The sequence below is a fragment of the Erpetoichthys calabaricus genome, chromosome 3 (genome assembly GCF_900747795.2).
Source record: "Erpetoichthys calabaricus chromosome 3, fErpCal1.3, whole genome shotgun sequence".
Classification (NCBI taxonomy): Eukaryota; Metazoa; Chordata; class Cladistia; order Polypteriformes; family Polypteridae; genus Erpetoichthys; species Erpetoichthys calabaricus.
Genome location: NC_041396.2, coordinates 48628148 through 48656136, shown reverse-complemented (window position 1 = coordinate 48656136; position 27989 = coordinate 48628148). Strand labels below are relative to the sequence as shown.

Below are 27989 nucleotides of genomic sequence, written 5' to 3'. Positions count from 1 at the left end.
CTTCTGCACATTATATATTCTTTTGTTTATTTCTTTTTTATTTATCTATTGCTTGATTGCATTGTAACAACTCGAAAGAAAGATTATGTTTTACAGGACTAGTAACTGGTTGGATTACAAAACAATCCCAGAAGAAACAGTGCACCTGCTAGAGTCAGAACACCATTGAATATATTAAATGAGTAAGCCAACCTGCAAACAGAAACTGACCAGTCACACAGGGCAGTAAGAGGTGGAATTAAGAAGCTAAGAGGGCAGCTGGAAGCCGTAGGGGGCGTCTCCTCCCAGAAGAGGCATAAAAAGGGAGTTTGGACCCATGCTGCTTCGTTCGCTGGTGTATGGCGTGATACGTGTGGTTTGCTGCAGGGCCACGTCTCTGGAACAACTTTAGTGTACTGCAAAGCTATAGTAAAGTGTGCCACGCATGTGCATATGGTTGACAGTTTAAGGGCTGAGGTGATGGTAATTCTCCAGCAGTCTAGGCGGTGGCACTGTGTGATAACCTTCTCTCTTTGCCTCCCTCTGCAGACCGAAAGATTGACAGCTCTCCTCCACCAATGTCACATCCGGTGTCCATCAACCTTGACCTGCCTTTTCCTGCGTGGTTGCCATAGGACCAGAAGATTCACCATCTTGAGCAATCCACTTCATGATACCTACACATCTGAAGACGTTTTGCATATTACACGCTTTTTCGCTTTTGGATTTGTTCAGTATTACAGGATTTGCCTAAGGGTGCCCCAATGCTCAAATGGTGTCTATCTTGTTCTTATAAGTGTATGCAGTGTGTTCCTGGGCTGTGACACTGGGACAGTTTCAATTTGTAAAGCATCACAGTAGAGGAGTGTTTACAGCGTGTGCTGGGGCTGCAACAAGAGACAACAAATAAGGCGTTCCCCTTGGCCACTAACAGTGAGGGTAGTTAAGTAGTTCCAATTTCTCAAGAATTTCATTCCAGTATCATTTTTCCATGGGCTCTGATGCATTTGAATAAACAGCAGAAACACTGCATTTCTTTTTCTGACCTTCACCCTGGTGCAAGTGCCTTTCTTTATTAGACTCATTAGTTGGTCACTACTGTATTATTTGTCCTGCGAGTCTGGTTCTTCCTTTTTTATGCAGCTGTATGCATCTAAATTTATCCTTGGGATTAATAAAGTTTATTTAATCCAGTCTAGTCTAATCTATCATAAAACCACAGGTATAGTGTTATAGAATGTACCAGTAGTGTCATGTGTACGGAGCTCAGTGAGATTCTTACTGTACTAGCATGGCTGACTAACATGCAACACGTTGCCACTCTCCAGCGCCAAGATGTACTCCTTAACCCCTGTTCAGTTATGCTCCCAGTTAATAACGTTGTTGTAGTTTTCTTTCATTGGTGAATCCCTCAGTGGAGTTCAAGAAAGGTGCTGCTTTGCTTTCATTTTGGATATTGTTTTGGGGGTGATGGGCTACTGTAAGGAACCACTCCTATACAAAATATATTTTAAACAAAAAAGCAAACATAAATTTGTGTTCATAAAGTTAATCTGATTTTTACTTAGTTTTATGATTTGTAATATATATTTTTCTAAAAAACATAACTATTGCTGGTTTCAGTTATACAGTATGTTCTTGAGAAAAAGTTTATAAAAAGCTTTTATTACTTTCATTTTCATTTGGTGGTCTGAAATGTAAAGTATTCAAAAGAATTCAAAAAATAATTCTTTTTTTTTTTGGGAAATCAAAATATCTTGGAGTAAAATCCAAGGTTCCAGCTAAGATGTGGAAGCATCACATCCCCCCTACTCAAGTAAAAAGTGTTTTGCTGCGGTGTAATTGCATGCTGGCAGATGCAGACCAATTTGTTGCAGATCATGGCCCTTGGGTTCCACCTACAGTAGCTGTACAGAATTTTAGAAATAAGTCTGTTACCGTGTTTTAACTGCACTATGCTGTGGTTAAATGAAATGTACCATTGTACAGTGTAAAAGGCAGATACGCTTTAACCATTCACAGTAACATTCTAGTTATACAAATACATTAAGTGCCAGATAATAAGAAATACCTTGAAAAATGTTATCTGAATTCAAGTAAACCTTTTTTCATAAAGCAAAACAGAGATATACCTTTACTAATTTCAGAATTTATTTAATACAGGCTGAGTCTGAGCTCTCCCAGTGGCACTGGCTGGAGCAAACCCTTAGAAGAACAGCAGCCCACTGCAGGGGTATCTCACAGAAACGTGCTAAACCAGATGAGAGTGGCCAAGTAACCAGACGTGCACAGCATTAGAATCTGTGAAGGCACTAAAGCACCCTTCGAAATTTCTCACAAATAAGGGGAGAACATGCAAACTCCACATAGACAGTGACTTGGAGTGGGGAGACATTAAGGCTAACCATTGTACCCCTTTCTACATCTGTGAAAAAACAGGAATAAACTGAATACAAACATTAAACCTTTGGCAAACACTAAAGAACTACTAAATAAATTGTTCTGAATAAAGAATAGTAGCATTAGTACTAGTAGTAGTACTGTATTGAAAAGAAAAATGTGTTATATAGCAATATTTTACTTTTAGTCATATCTGGTAAAAAATGAACTACAACACAATATTTTTTGAGGAAACATGACATGGAGGATGAGTCAAGTAAATGGTAATGTATGCAACAAGCAAAAGGACTAAGTGAACATCCTTAACATTGCCCTTGGCTGCCATCAAGAGGGGTATTCCCCATATCTAGATGCACTCACCAATCATAACCTTTCAGGCAGTGCCACAACCAATCCGTTTCATCTTTTATGTGGCAATGGCGCACATTCTTTTAAACCATAACATGTGTCTATCAGCATAAAATATTCAACTAAATCCAGGTTTAGACTGCTGTTCAAAACTATCATAAATGTAACAAAATGTTCTAAAAGCTGCTTAGTCCAATTCAGAGGTAGGATAGGGGGGTGTTGCACAGCCTATCCAGTCGGCACCAGGCACAAGGCCCACTCATGCACACATCCGCAGGGTGAATTTAAGTTCCCAAGTTATCTTAACACACACATCTTTAATATGAGAGATCAACTCGGCAAAAGGAATGTCAATTATAAATACAAGGTGAGAGACATTGCCTACAGGAAGCAGCTTTTGGAAAGGATTTAGGAGTTTATGTTGACGCAATAATTTCATCATCTAAGAAATATGTAGAAGTGATTAAAAAGGCAAATAAAATGTTAGGTTATAAAACAAAGACTATTAAATATAAGTAGAAGAATGTTATCCTTAAACTATATACTGTAATGCACTAGTGAGGCTGCATCTGGAGTATTGTGTGCAGTTCTGGAGTCCCATTTATAAAACTTTGTGGGGATTCGAGCATCAAAATATGTGTAAGTCAAAATATAGGAAAATGTCCATGCCAAAAAAATAAATCTGACTTAATTTAGTTTTATAAATAGATAGAACTTTGTTTGTCCCCTGGAGCAAATTTGGCTTTTACAGAATCTCTTTAAATAAATAAATACATAAATAGATAGATAAGTAAGTAACTTATTTAAATAAATAAATATGTACATACATACATATATACACCAGAATGACTATGAAAGAAGAAAATTCTAAAGAAAGAAAAACTTCTGACTTGGCTGTCACAGTCACAGTGAGGCATTATGTTGGTATAAAGGAGCCCCCGTAATGTTTCTTGACACATTTCTGCTAAATAATTCATTGGCTGAAGTCCTCAGTGTTACTGTATCAGAGAGGGGATGTGTAGCATTGTTCAGAATGCTCTCCTTTACTACCTCCCGGGGATCCAGAGTGCATCCTATAACTGAACTTGCCCTTTTAATTTGAAGTGATGTTACCCCAGCACACCACAGTGTAGACAATTGCACTGGCCATCACAGAGTTATAGCAGATCTGAAGGATGTCACTTCCCACATTAAAGGAGCACAATCTCCTAAAGAAAAAGAGCCTTCTCTGCCTATTCTTATATAGGAGTCCAACCTGTCATTAAAGTGGATCCCCAAATTCTTGTATGAGTGAACCATCTCCACATCTGCTCCTTGAATAGTGATTGGACATAAAGGCTCTTTGGTGCAGTGAGAGTCAATAACCAGTTCCTTAGTTCTACAGCTGTTAATCTCAACCATCTTGTAAACGTGCATACGTGAACGCACCTCAGACCCTGCCTGGTTGTCACCCTGAAACAACTATATATGGACTATGACAGGGGTGGCCAAATCCAAACCTGGGGAGCCACAGTGGCTGCAGGTTTTCATTTTATTTTCTTAATTAGACACTAATTTTTGCCGCTGATTAATTTAATTAAATGTATTTGCTATTTAAGACTCACGGTGGCGCAGTGGGTAGCGCTGCTGCCTCGCAGTTGGGAGACCTGGGGACCCGGGTTCGCTTCCCGGGTCCTCCCTGTGTGGAGTTTGCGTGTTCTCCCCGTGTCTGCATGGGTTTCCTCCGGGCGCTCCGGTTTCCTCCCACAGTCCAAAGACATGCAGGTTAGGTGGATTGGCGATTCTACATTGGCCCTAGTGTGTGCTTGGTGTGTGGGTGTGTTGGTGTGTGTCCTGCGGTGGGTTGGCACCCTGCCCAGGATTGGTTCCTGCCTTGTGCCCTGTGTTGGCTGGGATTGGCTCCAGCAGACCCCCGTGACCCTGTGTTCGGATTCAGCGGGTTGGAAAATGGATGGATGGATGGATTTAAGACTCAGACCCTTTAAATCAGAGCTGAGCAACGTCGGTCCTGGAGGGCCGCAGTGGCATCAGGTTTCTGTTCCAAACCAATTGCTTCATGAGAAATCCTTCATTGCTGATGAAACACTTCTTGCTCAAGTGATATTTTCTTGCTTTATTTTAGTTATCTCACTTGTTAAAATGATGAACTTTTAATATCTTATTTTAGTCTTAAACAACTCTATTCATTTTTTTAACTGCTCATTATTAGTAATAAGATGCAAATGACAAAGGGACCAGCAGGTCTCCATTTCCACCCGTGTGTATTCAGCATTCACTATTTTGTTTAATTAAGGGAAACTGAAGAGAAAGTGAAAAACTGAAAATTACTCATCTATTTTAGGCTTCAAATCACTTGGATGATACATGTATCATTAAAAAGAAAAAAAATCTATGATTTAAGAATGAACTGACATGGTAGAGATAAAACTCTAACATGCCATAAAATTAAATAAGATCTGTTATTGGTGAGGACTGGCTTCTAATTAAGCAACTGGGTTGGAGCGAAAACCTGCAGGCTGACTATGCTAATCAACCTCGTACATATGCAACCATGATTCTGCGGATCTTCTTTGGCTGGTAGAGTAGCCCCCCCATATATCTGTGATGCGCTCAGTATGGTATTGAAGAACAGCGTTGGGCACCTGTGTCTGAACAGGTAGCTACTATCACCTGGCACATGTAATGACATGATTGCTGTTACAATGAATAGTACAGCCCATATGATAAACTGTGGGTTCAGCCAGTTACCTTACAACCAACCCAGCCATCACATACAGCAGCATTGTGAGCAAGAAAAAGCAGAAAAGACTGGGTGGGAATCTAATCCAGGTCTTCAAAATTCTCAAAGGTGTTGATAAATTAGATCCAATAAGAATTCATTAACAAGGGTCAATCACGCACCTTAGGACACCAGTGGAAATTAAAGGGAAGTGCTTTAGGACTGAAACCAGAAGCACCTCTTTACTCAAAAAGTTGTGGGAATCTGAAACATACTACTGAGACATATATTTGAAGCAGAAACCTTGACAACTTTTAAGAAGTGTCTGGATGAGATATTGGGATGGCTTAACTATTAGCTAAAGAAGCAAACTTGATGAATTGAATGATCTTCTTGTTTGTCAAATTTGTCCTTATGTTCTTAATTGGATTACCTGAAGAAAATGCTTATGTAGACGCAGGTAGAATGTGTAGAATGTACAAATTCCACAGAGATGTTGTTCAGAATTAGAACACAGAATGCACTCCACCTACCCGAACACAACCTGAATGTATTCAGCTCATCACTCCTATACCTGGATCATGGATATGGGTTTCACTTTCAAAGAGATGCCTATGTTACATTTGATTTCGGACAAATGAGCTCATGTCAAGCTACGGTTTCATATATTTTACTATGAAATACTGCAGAGCATTATCCAGATGTTTTAAACATATCTGTGACACATACTGTATATAAAGAACTTCCTATAGTGCAAACTGTATTGAAAAATCTAGTTGAACATGAGACTGATTGGTATAGACTGAATCATTTCTTAAAATTTTGCTCATGAATAATTACTTTGACAGCTATATTACTTTACAAAAAAAAAAGTATACCTTGAATTTTTTTCATTTATTTAAAGAAAATTTTTAAAATAATACAATGCACTGGACACCTGTTTTCCTAATCATGTTCAGGTGGTTCCAAACACAAATGAAATTAGCTATAAACCCTGATGCATGTGTTATGTTGGAAGATGGGCTGAATTCCTTATAAATGCCAAAATATAGCAAATTACATTTATTCAGAAAGGTATATTAAGTTTATCTGTGAATCCCAATACACAAAGTTTAAGTACTCTTTTTAGAATGCTACCTATTTCTTGTCAAACAGATAAACAGTATAATGATATAAAAAGAAAATGCAGAATTTTCTAAGTTGCTATTAAAGACAGGGTAAATTCTTGTTATTTTGAGATGCAAAACGTTGTAGTCCAAATGAAACCACTCTCAATTTAATATACCATAAATATAACAACTATCCCTACACACAATGTAATGTTCGTTAGCAATAAATAAATGAGCTACTGACTATTAGCTAAATAAAAATGATGAGGAGGAATATAATAACAAATAATTAAAACAGTTTTCAGGAAGGATAGACCAGTTAGAAGAGAAAGGGATATGGTATTGTGTAATATCAAAAATATTCTGGTTGAATTAGAAAATAATATATAAAAGTCACTGTAGGTTAACTTAGTAAGAGAAGTCATCAAATTATCATAATTCCAACACTATACAACAAGAAACATGTCTCGTTGAGTAACATTCAAGTTTTCAAATGTTGACTGGGATATTTCTGTTGAAATGACAAAATAGGAAAGTAAGAAGGTGGTGGCACTTCTATTTTTGTGCCACTTTCTATCCTGCTCACCATATGGTAATGTCCACATACAGCTCATCTCTTTCAGTAACAAAGACAGAGCAAGGGATTGATTCTCCAATAATATCCACACACACAACAAATATGGACATGATTTGAAAAGAGCATGCATCTTGTGAATGAGCAAAATGTATAATGAGAGATCAAATATATTCATGCTATAAATAGATATAACTGGGCAAATGTATTCCAAAAACAAAAAATATGAAAAAGGTGAATACATTAATAATTTAAAATAAAGAGACTGAAACTACTACTGAAGGTCTGTGCATCAGAGCTGGGGGGTCCTCTACAGCGCATCTTCAACCTGAGCCTGGAACAGGGGAAAGTCCCGAGGCTTTGGAAAACATCTTGCATCACCCCAGTCCCAAAGGTATCACGTCCTGGTGAGCTGAATTACTTCTGGCCTGTCGCTCTAACATCACATGTGATGAAGACCATGGAGCGGCTGCTGCTTCACCACCTGAGGCCACAGGTCCAACACGCCCTCGACCCTCTGCAGTTCGCATACCAGGAGAAGGTGGGAGCGGAAGATGCCATCATCTATATGCTACATCGATCCCTCTCCCACTTGGACAGAGGCAGTGGCGCTGTAAGAATTATGTTTCTAGACTTCTCTAGCGCCTTCAACACCATCCAACCTCTGCTCCTTAGGGACAAGGTGACAGAGATGGGAGTAGATTCATACCTGGTGGCATGGATCGTGGACTATCTTACAAACAGACCTCAGTATGTGCGTCTCAGGAATTGCAGATCTGACATTGTGGTCAGCAACACAGGAGCGCCGCAGGGGACTGTACTTTCTCCGGTCCTGTTCAGCCTATATACATCGGACTTCCAATATAACTCGGAGTCCTGCCACGTGCAAAAGTTTGCTGACGACACTGCTATCGTGGGCTGCATCAGGAGTGGGCAGGAGGAGGAGTATAGAAACCTCATCAAGGACTTTGTTAAATGGTGCGACTTAAACCACCTACACCTGAACACCAGCAAAACCAAGGAACTGGTGGTGGATTTTAGGAGACCCAGGCCCCTCATGGACCCCGTGATCATCAGAGGTGACTGTGTGCAGAGGGTGCAGACCTATAAATACCTGGGAGTGCAGCTGGACGATAAATTGGACTGGACTGCCAATACTGATTCTCTGTGCAAGAAAGGACAGAGCCGCATGTACTTCCTTAGAAGACTGGCATCCTTCAACATCTGCAGTAAGATGCTGCAGATGTTCTATCAGATGGTTGTGGCGAGTGCCCTCTTCTACGCAGTGGTGTGCTGGAGGCAGCATTAAGAAGAAGGATGCCTCACGCCTGGACAAACTGGTGAGGAAGGCAGGCTCTATTGTTGGCATAGAGCTGGACGGTTTGACATCCGTAGCAGAGCAACGGGCACTCAGCAGGCTCCTATCAATTATGGAGAATCCACTACATCCATTAAACAGTGTCATCTCCAGACAGAGGAGCAGTTTCAGCGACAGACTGCTGTCACTGTCCTGCTCCACTGACAGACTGAGAAGATCATTCCTCCCCCAAACTATGCGACTCTTCAATTCCACCAGAGGGGGTAAACGTTGAACATTATTCAAGTTATTGTCTGTTTTTTACCTGCATTTTTTATTACTCTTTAATATTTTTTGCTGCTGGAGTATGTGAATTTCCCCCTGGGATTAATAAAGTATCTATCTATCTATCTATCTACTACTTCACAGAAAAACTCAGAATGGAGAAAAGTACAAACCAAGAGGTCAAAAGGCATTTAAAAAAAATGAATGAATGAGTAAATAAAACAAAAGAATTCTAATGAAAGGGAAGACAAATAGAAAAATATTATTACAGTAATGCTTACGTTGAAAACACAATAACAACAGAAACCCAAGTAAAAATCACAGAATGTGAACAGGAAAAATCTAATAAACTAAATAAATATTTCACACAAGTTTTATATAAAGAATAAATAAACAGAAAAAGAAGAGTAAGAATTCAAAATGATTTCAGTTATTAACAATTAAAAAATGGAAAAGACATATTTGAGTTGGTGTATTGGCGACTAATTCAACTCCTTGGCCTAAAGGATTTTGCCTAATTGCTGAACATAATGACAAGATGTTACATATAAAAAAATGTAATTAAGATATTCCAGAAATCGTTTTATATGGAAGAAGCAACTTATTACTGGTAGGGTGCAAACATGACCCATTCCACAAGAAGGGAGGAAAATAAAAAATGAATCCCAGTAATTACTGACAAATTAGCATTACCTCTTTGGTGTAATAGATTATAGAAACTGTAATTATAGCTAAAGACTCCGTACATGAAAATAGAATTGTAAACAGTTACCATGGGCTAAACTCTGCACAAACAATCCCCTTTGAACAGGCAAATTAAGTACTAGTCAAAAGCAAGCATTCAGATTGACTTTGACATATGCTTGCACCGGATATTAATTCTGAAGTTGGCATCAGGGGTAATTTAAGGATTGGATTTCAAGCCTGCTAACCGACAGTAGACCATGTGTACAAATTAGATGAGTATGTTTCTCATGGAGGGAATCCCACAGGGATCTGTGCTTGGACCTTTAGGTATTATTTATATTAATAGCATTGATTCTGGTATGTTGAGTAAACTTGTGAAATTTTCAGGTGACCTTGAAACTTCAGGGAAAGCAAATATATATATATATGAGGCAGGAAAACAATTTAAAAAGACGCTGACAATACAGTGTAAATATCAGGAAAATGCCATTTAATGTAGAGAAATCAAAAATTGCTATGTGCAGACAAATTGTATGCAGTTGTGGTCATCATACTACAAAATAAACGGTAACATTAGAAACAGTGTGATTTAGTGCACCCCTGGCTGTGTCCTCTCTTACAGCATCTTGCTCTCCCAGGCCTGTGTGGCCCCACCAGAATTTTCATTCCAAAGATGCCACTGAGTGTGATGCTAGCTTAACTAAATATGTTTTTATCAAGGATGTTACCACAAGAGCCAACCAAAAGCCCTGGAGAACGGAAGAAGTGCGCACGCTGCTCAAGATCAGAAATGCAGCCTTCAGATAAGGAGACAAGGCCACCCTCAGGGTGGCCAGAACCAACCTGTCTCAAGCTATGAGGAGAGCTAAGTGGGGCTACACGCAGAGGATTAACAAACACTTCAGCAGCACCAGAGACACACGTCATATGTGGCAGGGCATTCAGACAATTACAAACTACAAGCCCAAACCACACAGCAGTGATGGTGATGCCTCCCTATCGGATGAGCTGAACAACTTCTTTGCACAGTTTGAGGTGCAGAACAAAGAGCCTGCAAGAAAAGCAACACCTCCCTCCACTGACCAGGTACTCTGACATGAGGAGGACTCTATCCAGAGTCAATCCATGCAAGGCTGCAAGACCTGACATCATACTTGGCTGTGTGCTCAAAGAATGTGCCAGTCAACTGGCTGGTGTCCTCACAGACATCTTCAACACATCTCTGAGCCAGTCATCAGTCCCAGCATGCTTCAAGTCGACCACCATCATACCAGTGCCGAAGAAGTCATCAGTGACATGCTTGAATGACTACCAACCAGTTGCACTCACACTAATCATCATGAAGTGCTTCGAAAGGTTAGTCATGTCACACAAAGACTAATCTCCCTGCCTCCCTTGACCCTCTTCAGTTTGCATACTGCTCAAGCAGGTCAACTGAGGATGCCATATGCTCTGCCCTTCACCTCTCCCTGACACATCTAGATAAAAAAGACACATATGTCAGGATACTATTCATAGACTTTAGCTCCACCTTCAACACAATCATCCCTCAAAAGCTGGTTGTAAAACTGAGCAGGCTGGGCCTGAACACCACCGTCTGCAATTGGATCCTGGACTTCTTGACAGAGAGGCCCCAGTCAGTTTGGATGGGCTGCAACACCTCCAGCATCATCATACTGAGCACTGGAGCACCGCAGGGCTGCGTGCTTAGTCCACTGCTCTTCACCCTGCTGACTCATGACTGCACAGCCACGCACAACACCAACCACATCATCAAGTTTGTGGATGATACAACAGTGCTGGGACTGATAAGCAGGGATGATGAAACAGCATACAGAGATGAGGTGGAACGGCTGTCCGCATGGTGTGAAAACAACAATCTCTCTCTCAATGTTGACAAGACAAAAGAGATAATTATGGACTTCAGAAAATCACATCCTGCCCACATCCCACTCAGCATCAACGGTTTAGATGTGGAGACTGTTAGGAGTACCAAGTTCCTCGGTGTGCACATAACTGAGGAACTTACGTGGACGCAGAACACCCCATCACTAATCAACAAAGCCCAGCAGAGACTATACTTCCTGAGGTGGCTGAAGCTAGCAAGACTCCCCCTTCCATCCTCACCATGTTCTACAGAGGCACCATTGAGAATGTTTTGACCAGCTGCATCACTGTCTGGTATGGCAACTGCAACATATCTGACCGCAAGCGCCTGCAAAGGATAGTGAAGACAGCAGAGAACATTATTGGGGTGCCTCTCCCTTCACTACATGACATATTTTACAAACACAGTGTCTGCAAGGCCTGCAGCATTGTGCAGGACCACTTACACCCCTCACATGGACTTTTCACACTTCTGCCATCCAAGAGAAGATAATGTAGCATCAGAGCCAGATCTGCCAGGCTGTAGGAGAGTTTTTAACCCCAAGCTGTCAGACTCCTTAACACCAGGCTGCCCCCTGGGATCTTCCACATGGCCTTAACCACCTCTAAAAACACTTTCCTGCAAACATTAGTGTGCATGTAGAAAAGAACTGAAAATCTCATACTGACCTTTAAGTATTTTGCACATTGCACTTTGACATTCTTTGATATCCTTTTACTGTGAAACTTCTGACCTGTCATTGTTTAAACGTCTTAAACAACTATTTTTATACACTGATAATTTCTGTATTATCTATAATTTATTATATTACATATTTATTGACTATATTTATATATGTAGATTAAATAACACCATACATTGCATCAATGTTCATATTGCTTACTATACGTCAATATTGCTGCTACTTCTTTGTCTTGTCTTTGCACAATGTCTTGTCTTGTTTGTGTTTTAATTTTAAATTCTAATTTTAATTTTAATCCATCCATTATCCAACCCGCTATATCCTACTACAGGGTCACAGGGGGGCGGCGCAGTGGGTAGCGCTGCTACCTCGCAGTTGGGAGACCTGGGGACTCAGGTTCGCTTCCCAGGCCCTCCCTGCATGGAGTTTGCATGTTCTCCCCATGTCTGCGTGGGTTTCCTCCGGGCACTCCGGTTTCCTCCCACAGTCCAAAGACATGCTGGTTAGGTGGATTGGCGATTCTAAATTGGCCCTAGTTTATGCTTGGTGTGTTTGTGTGTGTCCTGCGGTGGGTTGGCACCCTGCCCGGGATTGGTTCCTGCCTTGTGCCCTGTGTTGGCTGGGATTGGCTCCAACAGACCCCCGTGACCCTGTGTTCGGATTCAGCGGGTTGGAAGATGGATGGATGGATGGGTCACAGGGGTCTGCTGGAACCAATCCCAGTCAACACAGAGTGCAAGGCAGGAAACAAACCCCGGGCAGGGCGCACACACACACACCAAGCACACACTAGGGACAATTTAGAATCACCAATGCACCTAACCTGCAGGTCTTTGGACTGTGGGAGGAAACCGGAGCACCCAGAAGAAACCCACACAGACACGGGAGAACATACAAACTCCACGCAGGGAGGACCCGGGAAATTAACCCGGGTGTCCTAACTGTGAGGCAGCAGCGCTACCCACTGTGCCACCATGCTGCCTTTAATTTTAATTCTATTTTTAATTTATTTTAATTTTTTCTATTTGCACTTCATGTTGTTACACTGTGGACCCTGACCTTCGCAATTTTGTCTATCTGTATACTTGTATATGGTTGAGATGACAAAGTTTGCTTTGACTTTTGACTTTGACTTCATAACCAGAGAGTCCTACCCTTGCATATAAAATTCCTTAAGTCATGAAATGTCAATGCACAGTAATATCATAGTAATACGTTCATTGGTTTCAGGCTTTAAATTACATTTGAAAGTTGACTACTGTTATTCTCCACAGGTTTGCTTAGCAACATGATAACATACACTATAACTCTCACAATTAAAAATGCCATGTTTAGTGAAGAAACTGGTGAGGAAGGCAGGCTCTATTGCAGGCACAGTTTGACATCTTTGGCAGAGCAACGGGCACTGAGCAGGCTCCTGTCAATAATGGTGAATCCACTGCATCCACTAAAAAGTATCATCTCCAGACAGAGGAGCAGCTTCAGCGACAGACTGCTGTCACTGTCCTGCTCCACTGACAGACTGAGGAGATCGTTCCTCCCCCACACTATGCGACTCTTCAATTCCACCCAGGGGGGTAAACGTTAACATTATTCAAAGTTATTGTCTGTCTGTATACCTGCATTGTTATCACTCTTTAATTTAATATTTTCTTTATCAGTATGCTGCTGCTGGAGTATGTGAATTTCCTCTTGGGATTAATAAAGTATCTATCTATCTATCAAGTAATTTTGGCCTCTAAAAGCAAAAAACTCTGCTCACTGCATGATTATGCAGCCGAGACATACATTTATGGAATTAATTACCTATCAACAGTTTAAGCAAAACAAAACATCTGCATTGCCATAGTCAGGACTAAACATAATCACTTGTAATAATTAGTGCTCACTTTACAGTTCTGACAGAGATTCTGCACAGCTCTGAAAAGTTACAGTGCAGATCACAAATAGATGAGTAAACATATAACTAAAAATCTGACAGATTATTTTGAAACAGGGGAATGGGAATCATGGAATAAATTTACCAAAGGGTACTTTTCGTTAAAGTTCACTGTCATTCTAGAGTTAGCTCTCATTTGTCAAACACGTCAATGTGTTTTGAATGTGGGAGAAAACCAGTATATTTGAAAAAAGTACACCAAAAGAACATGCAGACTCCATACAAATTATGAATTTAACCCGGTGTCACATGTGCGTGCATGGGAGACAGTTTAAAGGCTCTGGCAATGTTAATTACCCGCTAAACCAGGGGTTGGTGCTATGGTCTAATGCCTTCTCTCTTCCTCCCTCTGCAGACTTCTGTTGTGTGCCCTTCAGGAGCCTCCCCTTCCTGCTGAGTGACTTTATAACCCAGGGACCGGCCATCTTGTACTCAGTTCTGTTTTGAACTCATGACTGTATTACTAGTGTGTTGTACTGTGTTAGCCATTTTGAATGTAGTGAGAAGTCAAGTAAAATGGTACCTTTTATTGGCCAACAAAAAAAAAGATTACAATATGCAAGCCTTTGAGGCAACTCAGGCCCCTTCTTCAGGCAAGATGTAATACAGAAACTGGAGTTCCCTGTGTTTATATAGACACCAGGACAGATATGACATTGGAAAACCTTTAAGTGAAACATCATGACTGGAAAGATATCTCCACAAACTGTTGCATGTTGCATTACTGTGCATTCTATCAAATTATACGGGGTCACCAAGGCGGTGCCCCAACTCTTTCACTTTGTTGTCTCCTTTTTACACCAGTCAAAAGAAATAATGATTACGGCTCCAGCCACTCTTGACAGAAACTGATGAAATTAATATTAAGACACATAAATACCATAAAACTATCTATAAAGATAGACCCTTTCAAAAAAAAGAAATTTAATACATTCATTATTGCAAGATCTTTAAATGACTGGAAATTTAAAAAAAAAAAAACGAAATATTTTACTGACATCTGACGTAATTCACAGTTACATCACCATAATCACTTGGGTTTACCAAACAGCAACACTGAATAACAGATCACAACGTCTTCCTTAGAAGTATGACTTCTGTCAAGGATAAAGCCATTGAGCAGTCCAGAATGGGGAAAGAGTGTCCTTATGGACACACATGGAGTCTTCTGCAGTACAGTGAATGCCAGCTGTTGAATACACCTCTTAAATACAGAGAGTTAGTTAGAGAAGTACGTGAGTTGTAAATTGTTTCTCATGTCCTTGAAAGTTACTGATAAACAGGACCCTGGAGTTGGGACGTCTTCTATCCCTGGTTGCACCAGTTCTTAACTTTGTACCATACCAGCACAAGCTTAGAGCTTGGCGGGACTGGGTTACAGATCAAAAGGCATCAATCAAAATGCTTTCTAAGAGTACTGATCTTAAAAGCTAATATCAAAAAGGTTATATTAATCAAACAGTAACTGTCATATGTGACACTTGTCACAATTACCTGAAGCAAACTAAACAATAGTCGTCTTATAAAAGTAGCCTAAGGCGTGATCTATGACAATAACCCTCCACAATGTGCCAACCGTACCACATATACAGCATCAAAGAGCACATCTCCCAAGACTGGAAGGTTTAAATCGGTCACCTTAAGCGGTTTTCGGAATAATCAGATATGATATAAACCAGGCACTTACTTTGAATACTCGTCATTATCTCGGTCACATCTTGAATCCTTATGCTTTTCCCAGTCCTTTCCATGTTTACACGTAGTTAATAATACCACGTCATCCGAATTATGAATATGATAAAAAGCATTTCTTGTTTCTGATCCAATGCCAGTTAGGTATCTTTTTCCTTTAAAAACTAATAAAAATTTCCTGAATGGTGGCACATTATTGAACGTCAATTTACCCTTTTCACCTCCTTTCTGCGGGTGGTCTTTAGAAAATAAAGGAATGGACACATCAAAGTTTGGCCTGAAGTTGTTTGTACCAATACTTGCTTTTGCTAAAATTGACTCCCCAATATCAAAACCAAGTTCCTCTGTGTATTCTGGCCAAGAGCCGGAGTACAAGTTGAAAATTAAATGGTTTCTCCCATTGTTCCAAAGTAGGAGACTCTGAATCTTTGCTTCCACATTGTGAATATAATGGAAAGACAGCTGATCCCGGTCCAGAGTGTCAATGCTGAGAACATACAGGCAAGCTTGGTTTGGGTCAGCAGTGTAAAACCTAGAATCTCCAATAGTTGTAAGGATCTTTTGATAGCTCTCTGAGATTACCTCACCTTTCTGAAGAGGGTAGATATAAACCTTAAAGCCTCTCCTTTGGCAAAGTTTCACGTCAAAACAGGTATCCATCCGGCACTTTTTGTTTTTGTACACAGTTGACCTAATCCTTTGTTCTTTTTGAGGAGATCCATGTAGAAGAAAGTCATCCTCATCCTGCTCCTCTTTTTCCAGGTATGTTTTCAAGGCGGCTTTAATCCACTTAGGCCAGTGGTGTCTTGGCTGATTGTGAGAGCTCGAACCCCCATTGGAAAAGTGCATTTTGTTGGGATGGTGACGGTGGTACTGTTGCCACTGTGGATGAAACTCTGCAGTCTGCAATGCCCATAAATACAAAAGCAGTAGAAGACAGGCTCCAAAGGACACTAATAGGTACCTCTTCTTCGCTTGCATGTGGCCAACAGGTGAAGAGAGGAAAGGAGGAGGATGAAGGAGGTGAAGAAGGAGGAGGTAAGGGGTCTAGGTTCAACACATGGAGCAGGGTTTCATCCAACAATAAGCACACTGCCGGCCTTACAGGAGGAAGCTGCATGTAGAAACACAATAACAATTCACTAGACATACATTATAATGGTCACTTTTTTTCTACTCATTTACTTAAATTATATTACTATAGTTTACTATAATTGTAACATGGACAAAACCAGAGTGCAATTACACATTTATAAAGTAATAAAGAGGCAAATAAGCCACACATTATTCAAAAAACATGTATAATTAGTGAGGAAGTGGATGATGTATAAAACATTTAAGTCTAGTTTCAGACAGAAATCACTCTTAGATTTCCCAACTTAAGTAGGTAACAGAAAGCATTTCCTCTAAAAAACACGTACTAAGAAAAAATTATAAAGTTTCTCTAAATTGTTAATTTATAATCAGTACATTTAGGAAACCTTTTGCCCAAGTGATGTTAATGAAGTCAGTGCACATATGACAGCAATAAACCAATGATATGACAACCCTTTGCTTTTAACACTACATCATTTCTCTTAGGTACACTGTTATAAGAACATTATAAGAACATTGGCTGGTAATTTGTTCATATAAACACTTGAAACTGGACAATGACATGTTTGGATACTCATGCCGCAGCTAGACACCTAGACATGTGCCACAGCAGCACCGTAGACTGAGCTATAAGCATTGGTATTATGAAGGGACTATAGAAAGTCGGAGGAGAACTGCCCAGGAAGCATTCAGCCGCCAGTTTGCTAGGCCTGTGACATTGTCTATGACTTTATATTATACCTAACCGTGAACTACAAACATTTAATTTTCTCCACTTCTGACTGAAGTTTTTGTTTTCTTCTCCTCCTCCTTTCATCTCAACCCCACTGTAATATTAATGGACATGTACTAATGAGATCCTTTCATGTCAAACAGTCTGAAATTTCTTTGCTTTAGTGTTTGCTTAAACAACTTTGTATTTTTACAAGTGTGCTTTATGTAATTTGTAAAGTTCAAATTTGAATGAACTGAGTTGTCCGACGCAAAATGCAGTTGACTCACTTTGCAGTGTCGGCGCACTCAGACTGATTGTGCTTTTCACACTAAAACTACATTATGGATTATAACCACCCCCCAAATCCCTCTGCCCCCACATTTTTTTACCTTTACTTAGGGTAAAATTACCTCCTGGCACCTGAAGTGCTGCAAGCTAGGATGGAATTAACTTGCTTAATGATCAGAAACGAGGCATTCAGTCTCTTCACATTATTACGCCAACCCAGCTCAGAAGTCACATTTTCTACAGCCCGGGTGTGCACATTTTAGAAAGCAGTTTGACTGTTATGGTGAACAGCAACAGCAATGTGGGTTGATTTAAAAAAAGAATTAATAGACAAACAGGAGAGTTCATAATGGACACTCACCAAAAATTACTAGTACACTTGGTAAGTGCCACTGTACTTCATGTCCTCCCATTGATTACTTTTAGATTATTCACAAATGAAACTCTGAGATTAACGGTTAACATACTGTGCAAAAGTCTAAGGCATGTGTAAAAAATCTGCCACGTGAATATGCTTTATATAAATATAATAAATGAAATGTGTCTAAATATTAAAAAAGCTACTATAAAGAGCAGTAAGCAGTACAAAATAAATGAATTAACATTTGGTATGTCTGCCATTTGCCTTTAAAATGCCATCTGTTCTCTTAGGAACACTGTCACGCAGAGTTATAGGAAAACTAGCCGTGATGCACATTAAAGATGCGCTGAAATCTAAGTAATCAACAAAGAACTCAGCATTTACATTTGCAGTGCACCATCTATAGGAATGCATTTTGTAATGCATATAGTAATTGAATGCATTGCATTTTTCATTCCAACAGATGGTGCATCACAAACATTTGTAGTAATTAATTTTATTTCTATAGTTGTTTGTAATGTACCATCTGTTGGAATGGCAAATGCAATGCATATATCTCTGCTATATGCTATTTCGTATGGGATTCATAAAAGCAGAGTTAATGTTTGTGATGCACCATCTGTTGGAATGAATATACATTTTAATACATATTGCATATACACATATGTGTTATCTGTTGGAATGACAGAGACATAGCAACTGGATGGTTACAGATACACAAACACTCATAGTGCCGGTTGAAGCCCATTTGGAGCCCAGATGTTGCCCCTTGTTGTCCAGGATTACTAAACTTTGTCAACCTGTGTCCCTTTGTGCAAATACCACATACTTTAAGGAGCACACCCCCCTTGGTGTAGTGAGCGCGCGCACTTTTACTTTCATAAATGGTGCGCAGTGAGAAATGGTGCCCACTCGATATTCACAGAATGTGATGACCCCGTTGGTGAGGGTGGGGGGAATTCCTTGGTATCCGTAGCACTTGCGTTTCCAGAAACACAAACGGTGTCCCTTTGTGCACATACTATAGATATTATTATCATACTCGTACAACCTGAGATGGGTCCCCCTCGGTATCCAGAAAACACATTCCTTAACTTTCCTAAAATGCCTCCGCTCAGATGATGGCATCCAAGGCAGTTGGCTATGTTTTCTAATGGATTGAGTGGCTCCGGCCACACAGACACTTAGCCTTTGATTAAGGTGAATTGGCTGGTAGTTTATTCTAAGCATCTTCCTCCAGTTTTTCAGACTTTGGCTGTCTTGCTTGCATCTGCTTTTAAAGGCCAGACAGGGTTCTTCTGAGTCCATAACTTGAAGAACTCCTTATTCTTTTATGCTGTACTCTTCTCTATGCTAGTGGACTTTGTCCTGCTGCAGAATGAAATTGGGACTGGTCAGATACTTAGTTGTTGTTATGCGTGATGGATGAGAATCTGGTTGTACTTCTCAGCATTCAGGAATTCATTCATTCTTGACTAGCTCACCACTACCATTTGCAGAAACACAACCCCAAAACTGCAAGGCCACTCACTCATGTAGTACTCTCCAGCTCTTCTACAGACAACTACCCTCTGTCTTAGTTAAAAATTTCTCATTTTGATTCCTTAATCCAGAGCACTTGCTGTTTTCTTCCTGTTTGAAAATCTCAGTTTCTCAGTTTCTGTAGCCAACCACAACATTTCTGGTCCTTAGCTTTGTCCATTTCCTTGTGTCTCTTCACAAGGGTTTAGACAGCACATCTTGAAACTTCTGTCTGCTGTAAAATTTCTGTTTTGGAGAGACCTCACACATACATACATACATACATACATACATACATACATACATACATACATACATACATACGAAATGAGACAAACAAGAAGAGACCATTCAGTCCATCAACCTCGTTTGTTTAGCTTATAGCTAAGCTGTCCCAGGATCTCATCCAGATTCTTCTTAGAGTTTCTCAAGGTTTCTGCTTCAACTACATGTCACAGTAGTTTGTTTCAGAGCCCCACAACTCTTCAAGTAAAGAAGTGCATCCTGGATTGAGTTTTATGTGTCTTGTTGCTATGCTTACCTCTGTCATGGTATAAGAATTAATGCTTTAAAGGTTAAACAGTCATATCTGCCTTACCTTTACTTTCTGTTTGGTTGTTCTTCCTCCAACTTGATTTCTTCTGCACCTCTTTCTATTTCAGTTAATCAGTTTAGTTCAATCAGCTCGTTATGTCATTGATGATTAGCACCTGTTTATTATCTTTGTTTAATCAAGCACTGGGCTGGGGTATACCTAAAATCAATCACGTTTTTATATAACAAGTGTTAATGTATGTAATATAGCATTTTCTTTGTGCTCTATTACTTAATATATAATTTTCTTTAATGAAATAATGTTTTTCCTGTAACATTTTTTCATTTTTGGAAATCTGATATGTGTTCTTTACTACTGACACTAATAGAGAAGACAAAAAAATAAAGATTTAAGACAAAACTTATATAAAAAATAGAGTATGCCTAAGATTTTTACACAATACTGCGAGTTTGGATGTTAATGGAAGATCAGCACAAGTGCCTACATCAGACAGCAAAGGGGCTGAGGAACTGCTGAAAATGCATTGACAATAATTGACTATTGCTCATTTTAAATCTGACGTCTATTTATAGTTTATATGAAACATGACCTGTGTGTTTTTTACAGTGCTTTCATGACAGAAACCACTCTCTTTATGAAGTGTAAATTGGAATATTAAAACTACTAGTAACGGTGCACTGCACGACAACGTGAGTGAATACACTTGACCTGAGCGTTACTAGTTTTCGTACTCTTTTCTGTACGTTTACCATTCGTTTGCTCAGAAGTTGATGCACTTGTTGCTTTCTGAGCAGCTTTTCTTTTCTCCACCCTAGCGGCCCGCTTCTTCTCTTCTTTTGTCAGGATCTTTTCGCGTTAAAACTGATTAAGTCAGTATTTGTTTTGCAATTACTTAGTATGTTTTCCTTATTTTTTCATTTAAGATGGCACTTAAGTCTTCAATCTGCCTCAAGAATGATTTAAGATAATAAAGAGGTAGGGGAAGTGACGGCGAAGGTGGTAGGAATGAGAACGGCTCCCTGCTAGCCGCTCCTGAGAGTTGATTCTACAATAAAATAAAATAGAAATAAAAAGAGGAATAACCTTGGAGGTCAATCATCACCCCGAAAGCGGATAGTAGACATCACGTAGTATATGTGTACCAAATTTCAGGTCAATAGTTCAAATGGTTTGTGAGCTACTGGTGATTTAAAATCCTGGACAGACAAGCGAACAGCCACGGTAGCGTATTATACAGTATATAAAGATTACATAACAAAATTTTAAAAATAGTAGAAAGTTCATTTTACAGAGGAAATAAAAAGTACATTTGAGCCTCAATATTTGTATTTATTTGAGCCGGCACTGGGCCGACTGTCTGGACTGTGAGCCATAGGGGCTGTCAGTTCACTCCTCTTCACACTCATGTGACCCTTGCTGAGTCACCTAACCAAACTGTGTGCAGACTGTTAAAAAAATATGAAATAACAATTGTATCATACTTGTGTTCCTTTAAACAGGGTTGCAGAACATTACTTTTAAAATTAACATAGTCACATTACTTATTACTTGCAAAAGAAATGTTATTAAATTAAATACAATTACTTATTATAATATGTAATGCATTACAGTGCGTTACTTTTTCTTCTTTCGTTTGAAAAACTGCACATTTCAGTGGCCAGCATTTGCTATTGAATCCTTAACCCATTTATGAACCTTCATGACAAGAAACACAGCCAGATTTGATCATGCTTAAATGTTTTATTAATATGTTTATTCCTTCATGTGCTGTGAAGTAAATATTATCCATCCACGATGAACACTGGCCACTGCACTATCTAGTCTACACTACACTATCTACACTAGTTCCACATATCTGTAGCAAATAACTGGATTAAAACTAAGCAGAAACTTTATTTATCGGTTTGTGTTACTGGATTTCATGCAGCACACTCTTTTCTGCTTAGCTGTGCGATTGAGCTCTGCAAAAACACAGCCTACTGTCTACCACATCCAGTGATGATCAATGGCTCCCTGTGGCCCTAAACTGGGCCGATCACATTTACCCCTCAGCACATGCTGTATACTTACAACTTTCATTCAGTTCTTGTCACTTGATTGCACACTATGCAAGTGCTTAACCTCTTCCTCACTAGCTGTGAATAGGCAGCCTAAGCACACTTATGCACAGTATTACTGAATAGACGCAGAACTTCTATGAAATAATGCAGTTTTTTTTTTTGGAGTGTCAGGAATAAGCTTTGGTAATAACACAATAGTGCGTATCGGTTTTTATTTTTTTAAGTAATGCAGGTATTTTTCCATCCATCCATTATCCAACCCGCTATATCCTAACTACAGGGTCACGGGGGTCTGCTGGAGCCAATCCCAGCCAACACAGGGCACAAGGCAGGAAACAAACCCCGGGCAGGGTGCCAGCCCACCGCAGGGCACACACACACACACACCAAGCACACACTAGGGACAATTTAGAATCACCAATGCACCTAACCTGCATGTCTTTGGACTGTGGGAGGAAACCAGAGCACCTGGAGGAAATCCACACAGACACGGGGAGAACATGCAAACTCCATGCAGGGAGGACGCAGGAAGTGAACCCGGGTCTCCTAACAGCAGCGCTACCCACTGCCCCACCGTGCTGCCCTGCAGGTATTTTTACTTTAATAAATTATGTTTTGTATTAAGTTACTCATTACTTTAAAAACTAATCTGACTACGTAACACACGTTACCTTTAATGCATTACTCCCAACACTGCTTTGAAAGCATCTGGTGAATGTAGTCACAGTAGAAATGTGCTACATAAAAAAGGGGTTATGAGTTTGTTTGCAGTCCACATGACCAGTCCAGGTGCTTAGCTCAACAGAACTAAAAAGCATTTGTAATGTCGTGCTGAACAACTGTTGGGCCGATCTGCATAAAGTTTGTCCCATTTTTGTACTGTGCTGTCTAAAGTTACATAGTTTGTCTTTTGCATTATCTAATATGGGGTGGCACAGTGGTAGCACTGCTGCCTCACAGTTAGGAGACCTGGGTTTGCTTCCCGGGTCCTCACTGCATGGAGTTTGCATGTTCTCCCCGTGTCTGTGTGGGTTTCCTCCCACAGTCCAAAGACATGCAGGTTAGGTGCATTGGAGATCCTAAATTGTCCTTGGTGTGTGTCCTGCCTGGAATTTGTTCCTGTCTTGTGCCCTGTGCTGGCTGGGATTGGCTCCAGCAGACCCCTGTGACCCTTTGTTAGGATATAGCAGGCTGGATAAAAGGATGGATCATCTAATATGTCTTACTCACTGATGCTTTGATAAAGAGGGCATTGACCAGCTCTTTCACTCTAAAGGGTAAATGTGAAGGAAATAATTTTTTATGTATATTTATATATATATTGTCACGCATGCGCGTTAGAGGGTCACCCTCTGGGTACCCCCCCCGGTATGTAATTCACCGCAGGCTGAGAGGGGGTGGTGCCATTTTCTGTGTCACCTCCCTTTGCTTCCAAAGTGTCAAGAAATCGTCCAGTGAGAGCAGTTGCCCCCTTTCGTTCTAGGACCATAAAACCCCAAGTCACCCATAAGGTGTCTGTGTCACTTGCTGACTGGAAACTTGAAGAGATAGAGTTCCTTCAAACTCAAAGCAAACTGAATGAGGAAGACTTAATAGGCAGTGATTTTGTATAATAGAATGCCAGAGAGCCCCAATTACATAACACTATATATATATATATATATATATATATATATATATATATATATATATATATATATATATATATATATATATACTGTATATGCAGTAACTAGTTTTATTCATATGTATACTCATATGGTGTTGTTTAAAAATGGTTTAGCTTGAATGTTAGGATAATATTTACCTAAAGTTTCCAACTTTTCTAGTAACTTTCCACAATCTAAAGGATTCTTTATAACTCTTTAGCTGTTATTTCTTATCTATGCCTATACTGTATAAGCTCAGGAAAGTCTTTTTCTTCTCAGAATGGCTCAGCAAGATTGAGAATTCACTTGCCACTCTCTAACTGAATTAAAATAAAAATATACTGTATATATACTGGACCCTTTGCAGTGTGACTTTGAAACATTTATTTAATGAAATCCACAAAAGTACGCCTGACACACCACAACATAGTTCTCTTGATTCCATTGGCAGCAGCAGAAGACATTCATTTAGCAGGTCTTAAGGGTTACCAACAGACCAAAGAGTTCCACCCAACTGTAGAGTTAATGCAGTGATGATGTCTGCATTTGAATGTGTACAGTTTTCATCCTTATGTTTTTCAAGCAAGGCTAATGTCACAGAAATTTCTGAAGAGTATTATGTTTCATGTCCCATTTGGAGTATTGAAAGGGCCACCATCCACACAAAGTCCTACACTCACCTCGACAAGTGCAAAGACACACTGATATATCTAATGCATGACTTTCCCTTTGTGATTTTAGTAATAAAATATTACAGACTACTACCTTATTATATGAAATCAAATGGACACCAAACCTGCTTCACATACTGTAATTCAGGGTCACTTTGGAGGCAGAGTCTGGCCTTTTCCAGCACAACTAAGAGCAGGACATAAAATGACCCTAGATATGGTCCTGGTCCATTACATGGTCCACTCACACACACAGGCCAGTTTGGAATTACCAGTTGAAATGTCCAACATTCATAGTTTGGGCTGTGGAAGAACAACCTTATAGACACAGGGAGAATATGCAAATTCCATACATTTAACATCCAGCCAAGGATTTAAGGCCAGGGTGCTATACTCTTACAAATATTGGTTCTTTTATGGCATTTTAAGGTTCTTTATGGGGTTGTGTGCTTCTTCATTGAACCATTACTTGACAAAGTACATTTCCATTCTGGGGAGTGTTCTTTGTAAAGGAAGTTGGATATTTGTTCTTTGAAAAATTTCCTAATATGTAGAAAAAAAAATCTTTAATGTATTCTAGGCCGCCTAGCAGGACATTAACAGATTAAGAAACCCTGGACTTTGCCTGTGTTGTATGCAGGAAGAGTCCTTTTACAATCAGGACACATTGGTATTTCACAAATCTGTTACCATCTAGGTTGGGAACATCAAGTCATGGTTATTTACTGTATGGAGCCTGTAAAGAATCTAAATAAATAAAGGTGGATGGGTTTTTTGGGAACCAAAAATTGTTCCACTATGGCATCACTCTGAAGAACCCAGGGCCATATTAAGATCATTAGAGGCTCTAAGCACTTAAAAGATTTTGTTGCCCCCATATATATGAGCTGCACTCACTTTCAGTGGATGACTGAATGGGACAGCCAACATGACCAAGACAAGAACGATCATGTAAGCCTCGGTGGACCGTGTGGCAGTTACCAGATTCTAATTTTGTTGTATTCCCAATATTAATATATATCATTTAATTTCAATTTTAACTAGTTTATGATTATTTCTATTATTGTATATACAGTATATGCATATATTTTTTTCATTTAATGTGGGAGCCCCTTTTTGTGGAACCTGGGTCAGCTGCACCATTTACAGTTTTGCACCATATGGTCCATAATAAATCTGGCAATGAAAAATTTCTGTGGTGCCCCACATCCCCTTCCCATCCATTGATGCCTTAAGCAGATGGTTATTTTGTTTAATGGTTAATCCAGCCTTGGAAGAACCACTCTGACACCTTTATTTTTAAGAGTGTAGATCCATGAGAATTTAACACTAATCACTGCACCATTGAGTCTCCCTATAAGCATTGTACCATGTTGAGAGAATGAATATTCTTATTCATACTAAATTGGGGCGGCACGTTGGCACAGTGGGTAGTGCTGCTGCCTCGCAGTTAGGAGACCCGGGTTCACTTCCCGGGTCCTCCCTGCGTGGAGTTTGCATGTTCTCCCCGTGTCCGTGTGTGTTTCCTCCGGGTGCTCTGGCTTCCTCCTACAGTCCAAAGACATGCAGGTTAGGTGCATTGGCAATTCTAAATTGTCCCTAGTATGTGCTTGGTGTGTGTGTGTGCCCTGCGGTGGGCTGGTTTGTTTCCTCGCTTGCGCCCTGTGTTGGCTGGGATTGGCTCCAGCAGACCCCGTGACCCTGTAGTTAGGATATAGAGGGTTGGATGATGGATGGATGGATACTCAATTGTACTACACCTGAAACATGCAAAGAAGAATGCTTCATTTTTATGTCCACTTTCATTGTCTATTGTTGTATTTTTGTTGTTTGTTATTTAGTCTGGGTCTCTTGATGGTAGAGTTTTTGTCAGGACACAAACTTGTGATCTTCGCTTTAGCTGGGTGACTTGTATTTATAAGGTAATTGCAGGAAGGCTCAGTCCATACATAGTGAGCGCCTTAAGCGAACGATGTCCCGTTCCGTTACGTGAGATGAAGAATAATGACAAGGTACACCCCATCATGATAAATATGAATGTGCTCGATCTGTCACTGCCCTTTGTCAATGAAGACCCAACAATAGTTTTGGGATGAACGTTTAAAAAAATGTAGCGAGGTTTATTTTAATAATGTCAAATTCTGCAAGCTCGCAAGCTCGATGTGGGCTGCCCATTTGTACTCAGCAGCCACCGTGACTCGTTAATTGCTAAAAGCGGTTTATCCCGTTATAGGTGAGATAAACCGAGCCCAACATTAGACACAAGGCAGGACCCCATCCCGGACACACACCTGGGTAATGTATAACTGCCAGTTGACCCACCAGCCCGACTTTTACATAATGGAAAGGGCTAAAGTGGGGAGAACGTGCAAACCGCACACAGGCAGCGACCGGCATGAGAGTGCAGCCCAGTCTCTCAGCCTCTTGTGTGACTGGAGTGCTTAATCCCATAATTAGAACAGCTTTTTTTTTTAAGAAAAATCATGTTTTTAAAAGTCACAGTCATCATAATGCAACCATACTCGGGGAGACTCAAAAAAGTCACCAGAGACGTCCAACTTCCAAGTATTTATGTGAATTCTACGTGGGCGGGCCAAATGAGTGTTCTGGCCACGGCGGAATTTTAAGGCAGCGATAACTTTTTCTATAGCAGCACCACGTGACAGAATAGTTCAAGTCCAAAACAGGAGACTGCAAGTGCCGTGTGATCGGCGATCAGCCTCCGGATTTTCAGACTATGTCATAATGCTATATCCTAAGAAACTTTACAGACAGTTAAATTCGTACATTTATTATTGTCCGGTTTTTGTGATTATGCAAGGAAGTATTTACTCAAAGAGTCCAAATAAAGGCATTTAACAATATCAAGATCGGTGTTAAGGGGTGAGCTGCAAGGTGGAGCGACAGTTGTTACAAAATATGCTTAAAACGCGTGGATAGATAAATACACTGTACCTGCAACTAGAACCAGCAGCTACTCTCGGACATTGTAGCTCCGGTTCTTTAGCGCCCGCGCTCACAAGCGCAACTCCCATCTCTTCAGGACCCTTTTTTCCTTACAAGGTGACGGTCCCCCGCTTTCCCGGTTCCTGCAGTTCTCTGACAAAGCAGTGGCATTTACGTTTATCCTTGCGCAGTCAATCCCACAACAGATCGGTGAACGATTGCGGTTTTGTAAAGTGTAATTTTCCTCTCTTACTAGCTACCCGCAAGCCCCGTAAATGTGACAGGGACAAGTCTCCAAGTCTCCCTTCTTCATTCCTTCTCAAGCTGGCTTTGAAAATTAACGATTGTCAAAACTTGGTTCTTCTGCAGTTAAGCTCCTCGTTTAATTATGAACTTAATACATTATGTGGCAAATGTCCACTTTACAGATAACAGATACGTTTTGGCTCGATTTGTGGCCATCTTCGCTGTTTTTTATCTGCAGCCACATCTCTACCAAATGTGAGCGAGTAGCAGCACACAGTGATG

At 40.1% G+C, this 27989-nt stretch overlaps 1 protein-coding gene across 1 annotated transcript in view; it reads right to left on the bottom strand.

The window, feature by feature from the left end:
* Positions 1–27989, bottom strand: part of LOC114648010 (exostosin-1-like) — a 337474-nt gene extending 309485 nt beyond the window's left edge. Inside the window, exons 1-2 of the mRNA XM_028796783.2 lie at positions 27471–27989; positions 15595–16713 (exon numbers count right to left, since the gene is read on the bottom strand). Coding sequence (XP_028652616.1) covers positions 15595–16580 — 986 coding nt within the window. The 5' untranslated portion in view covers positions 16581–16713; positions 27471–27989. The remainder of the gene's footprint in view (positions 1–15594; positions 16714–27470) is intronic.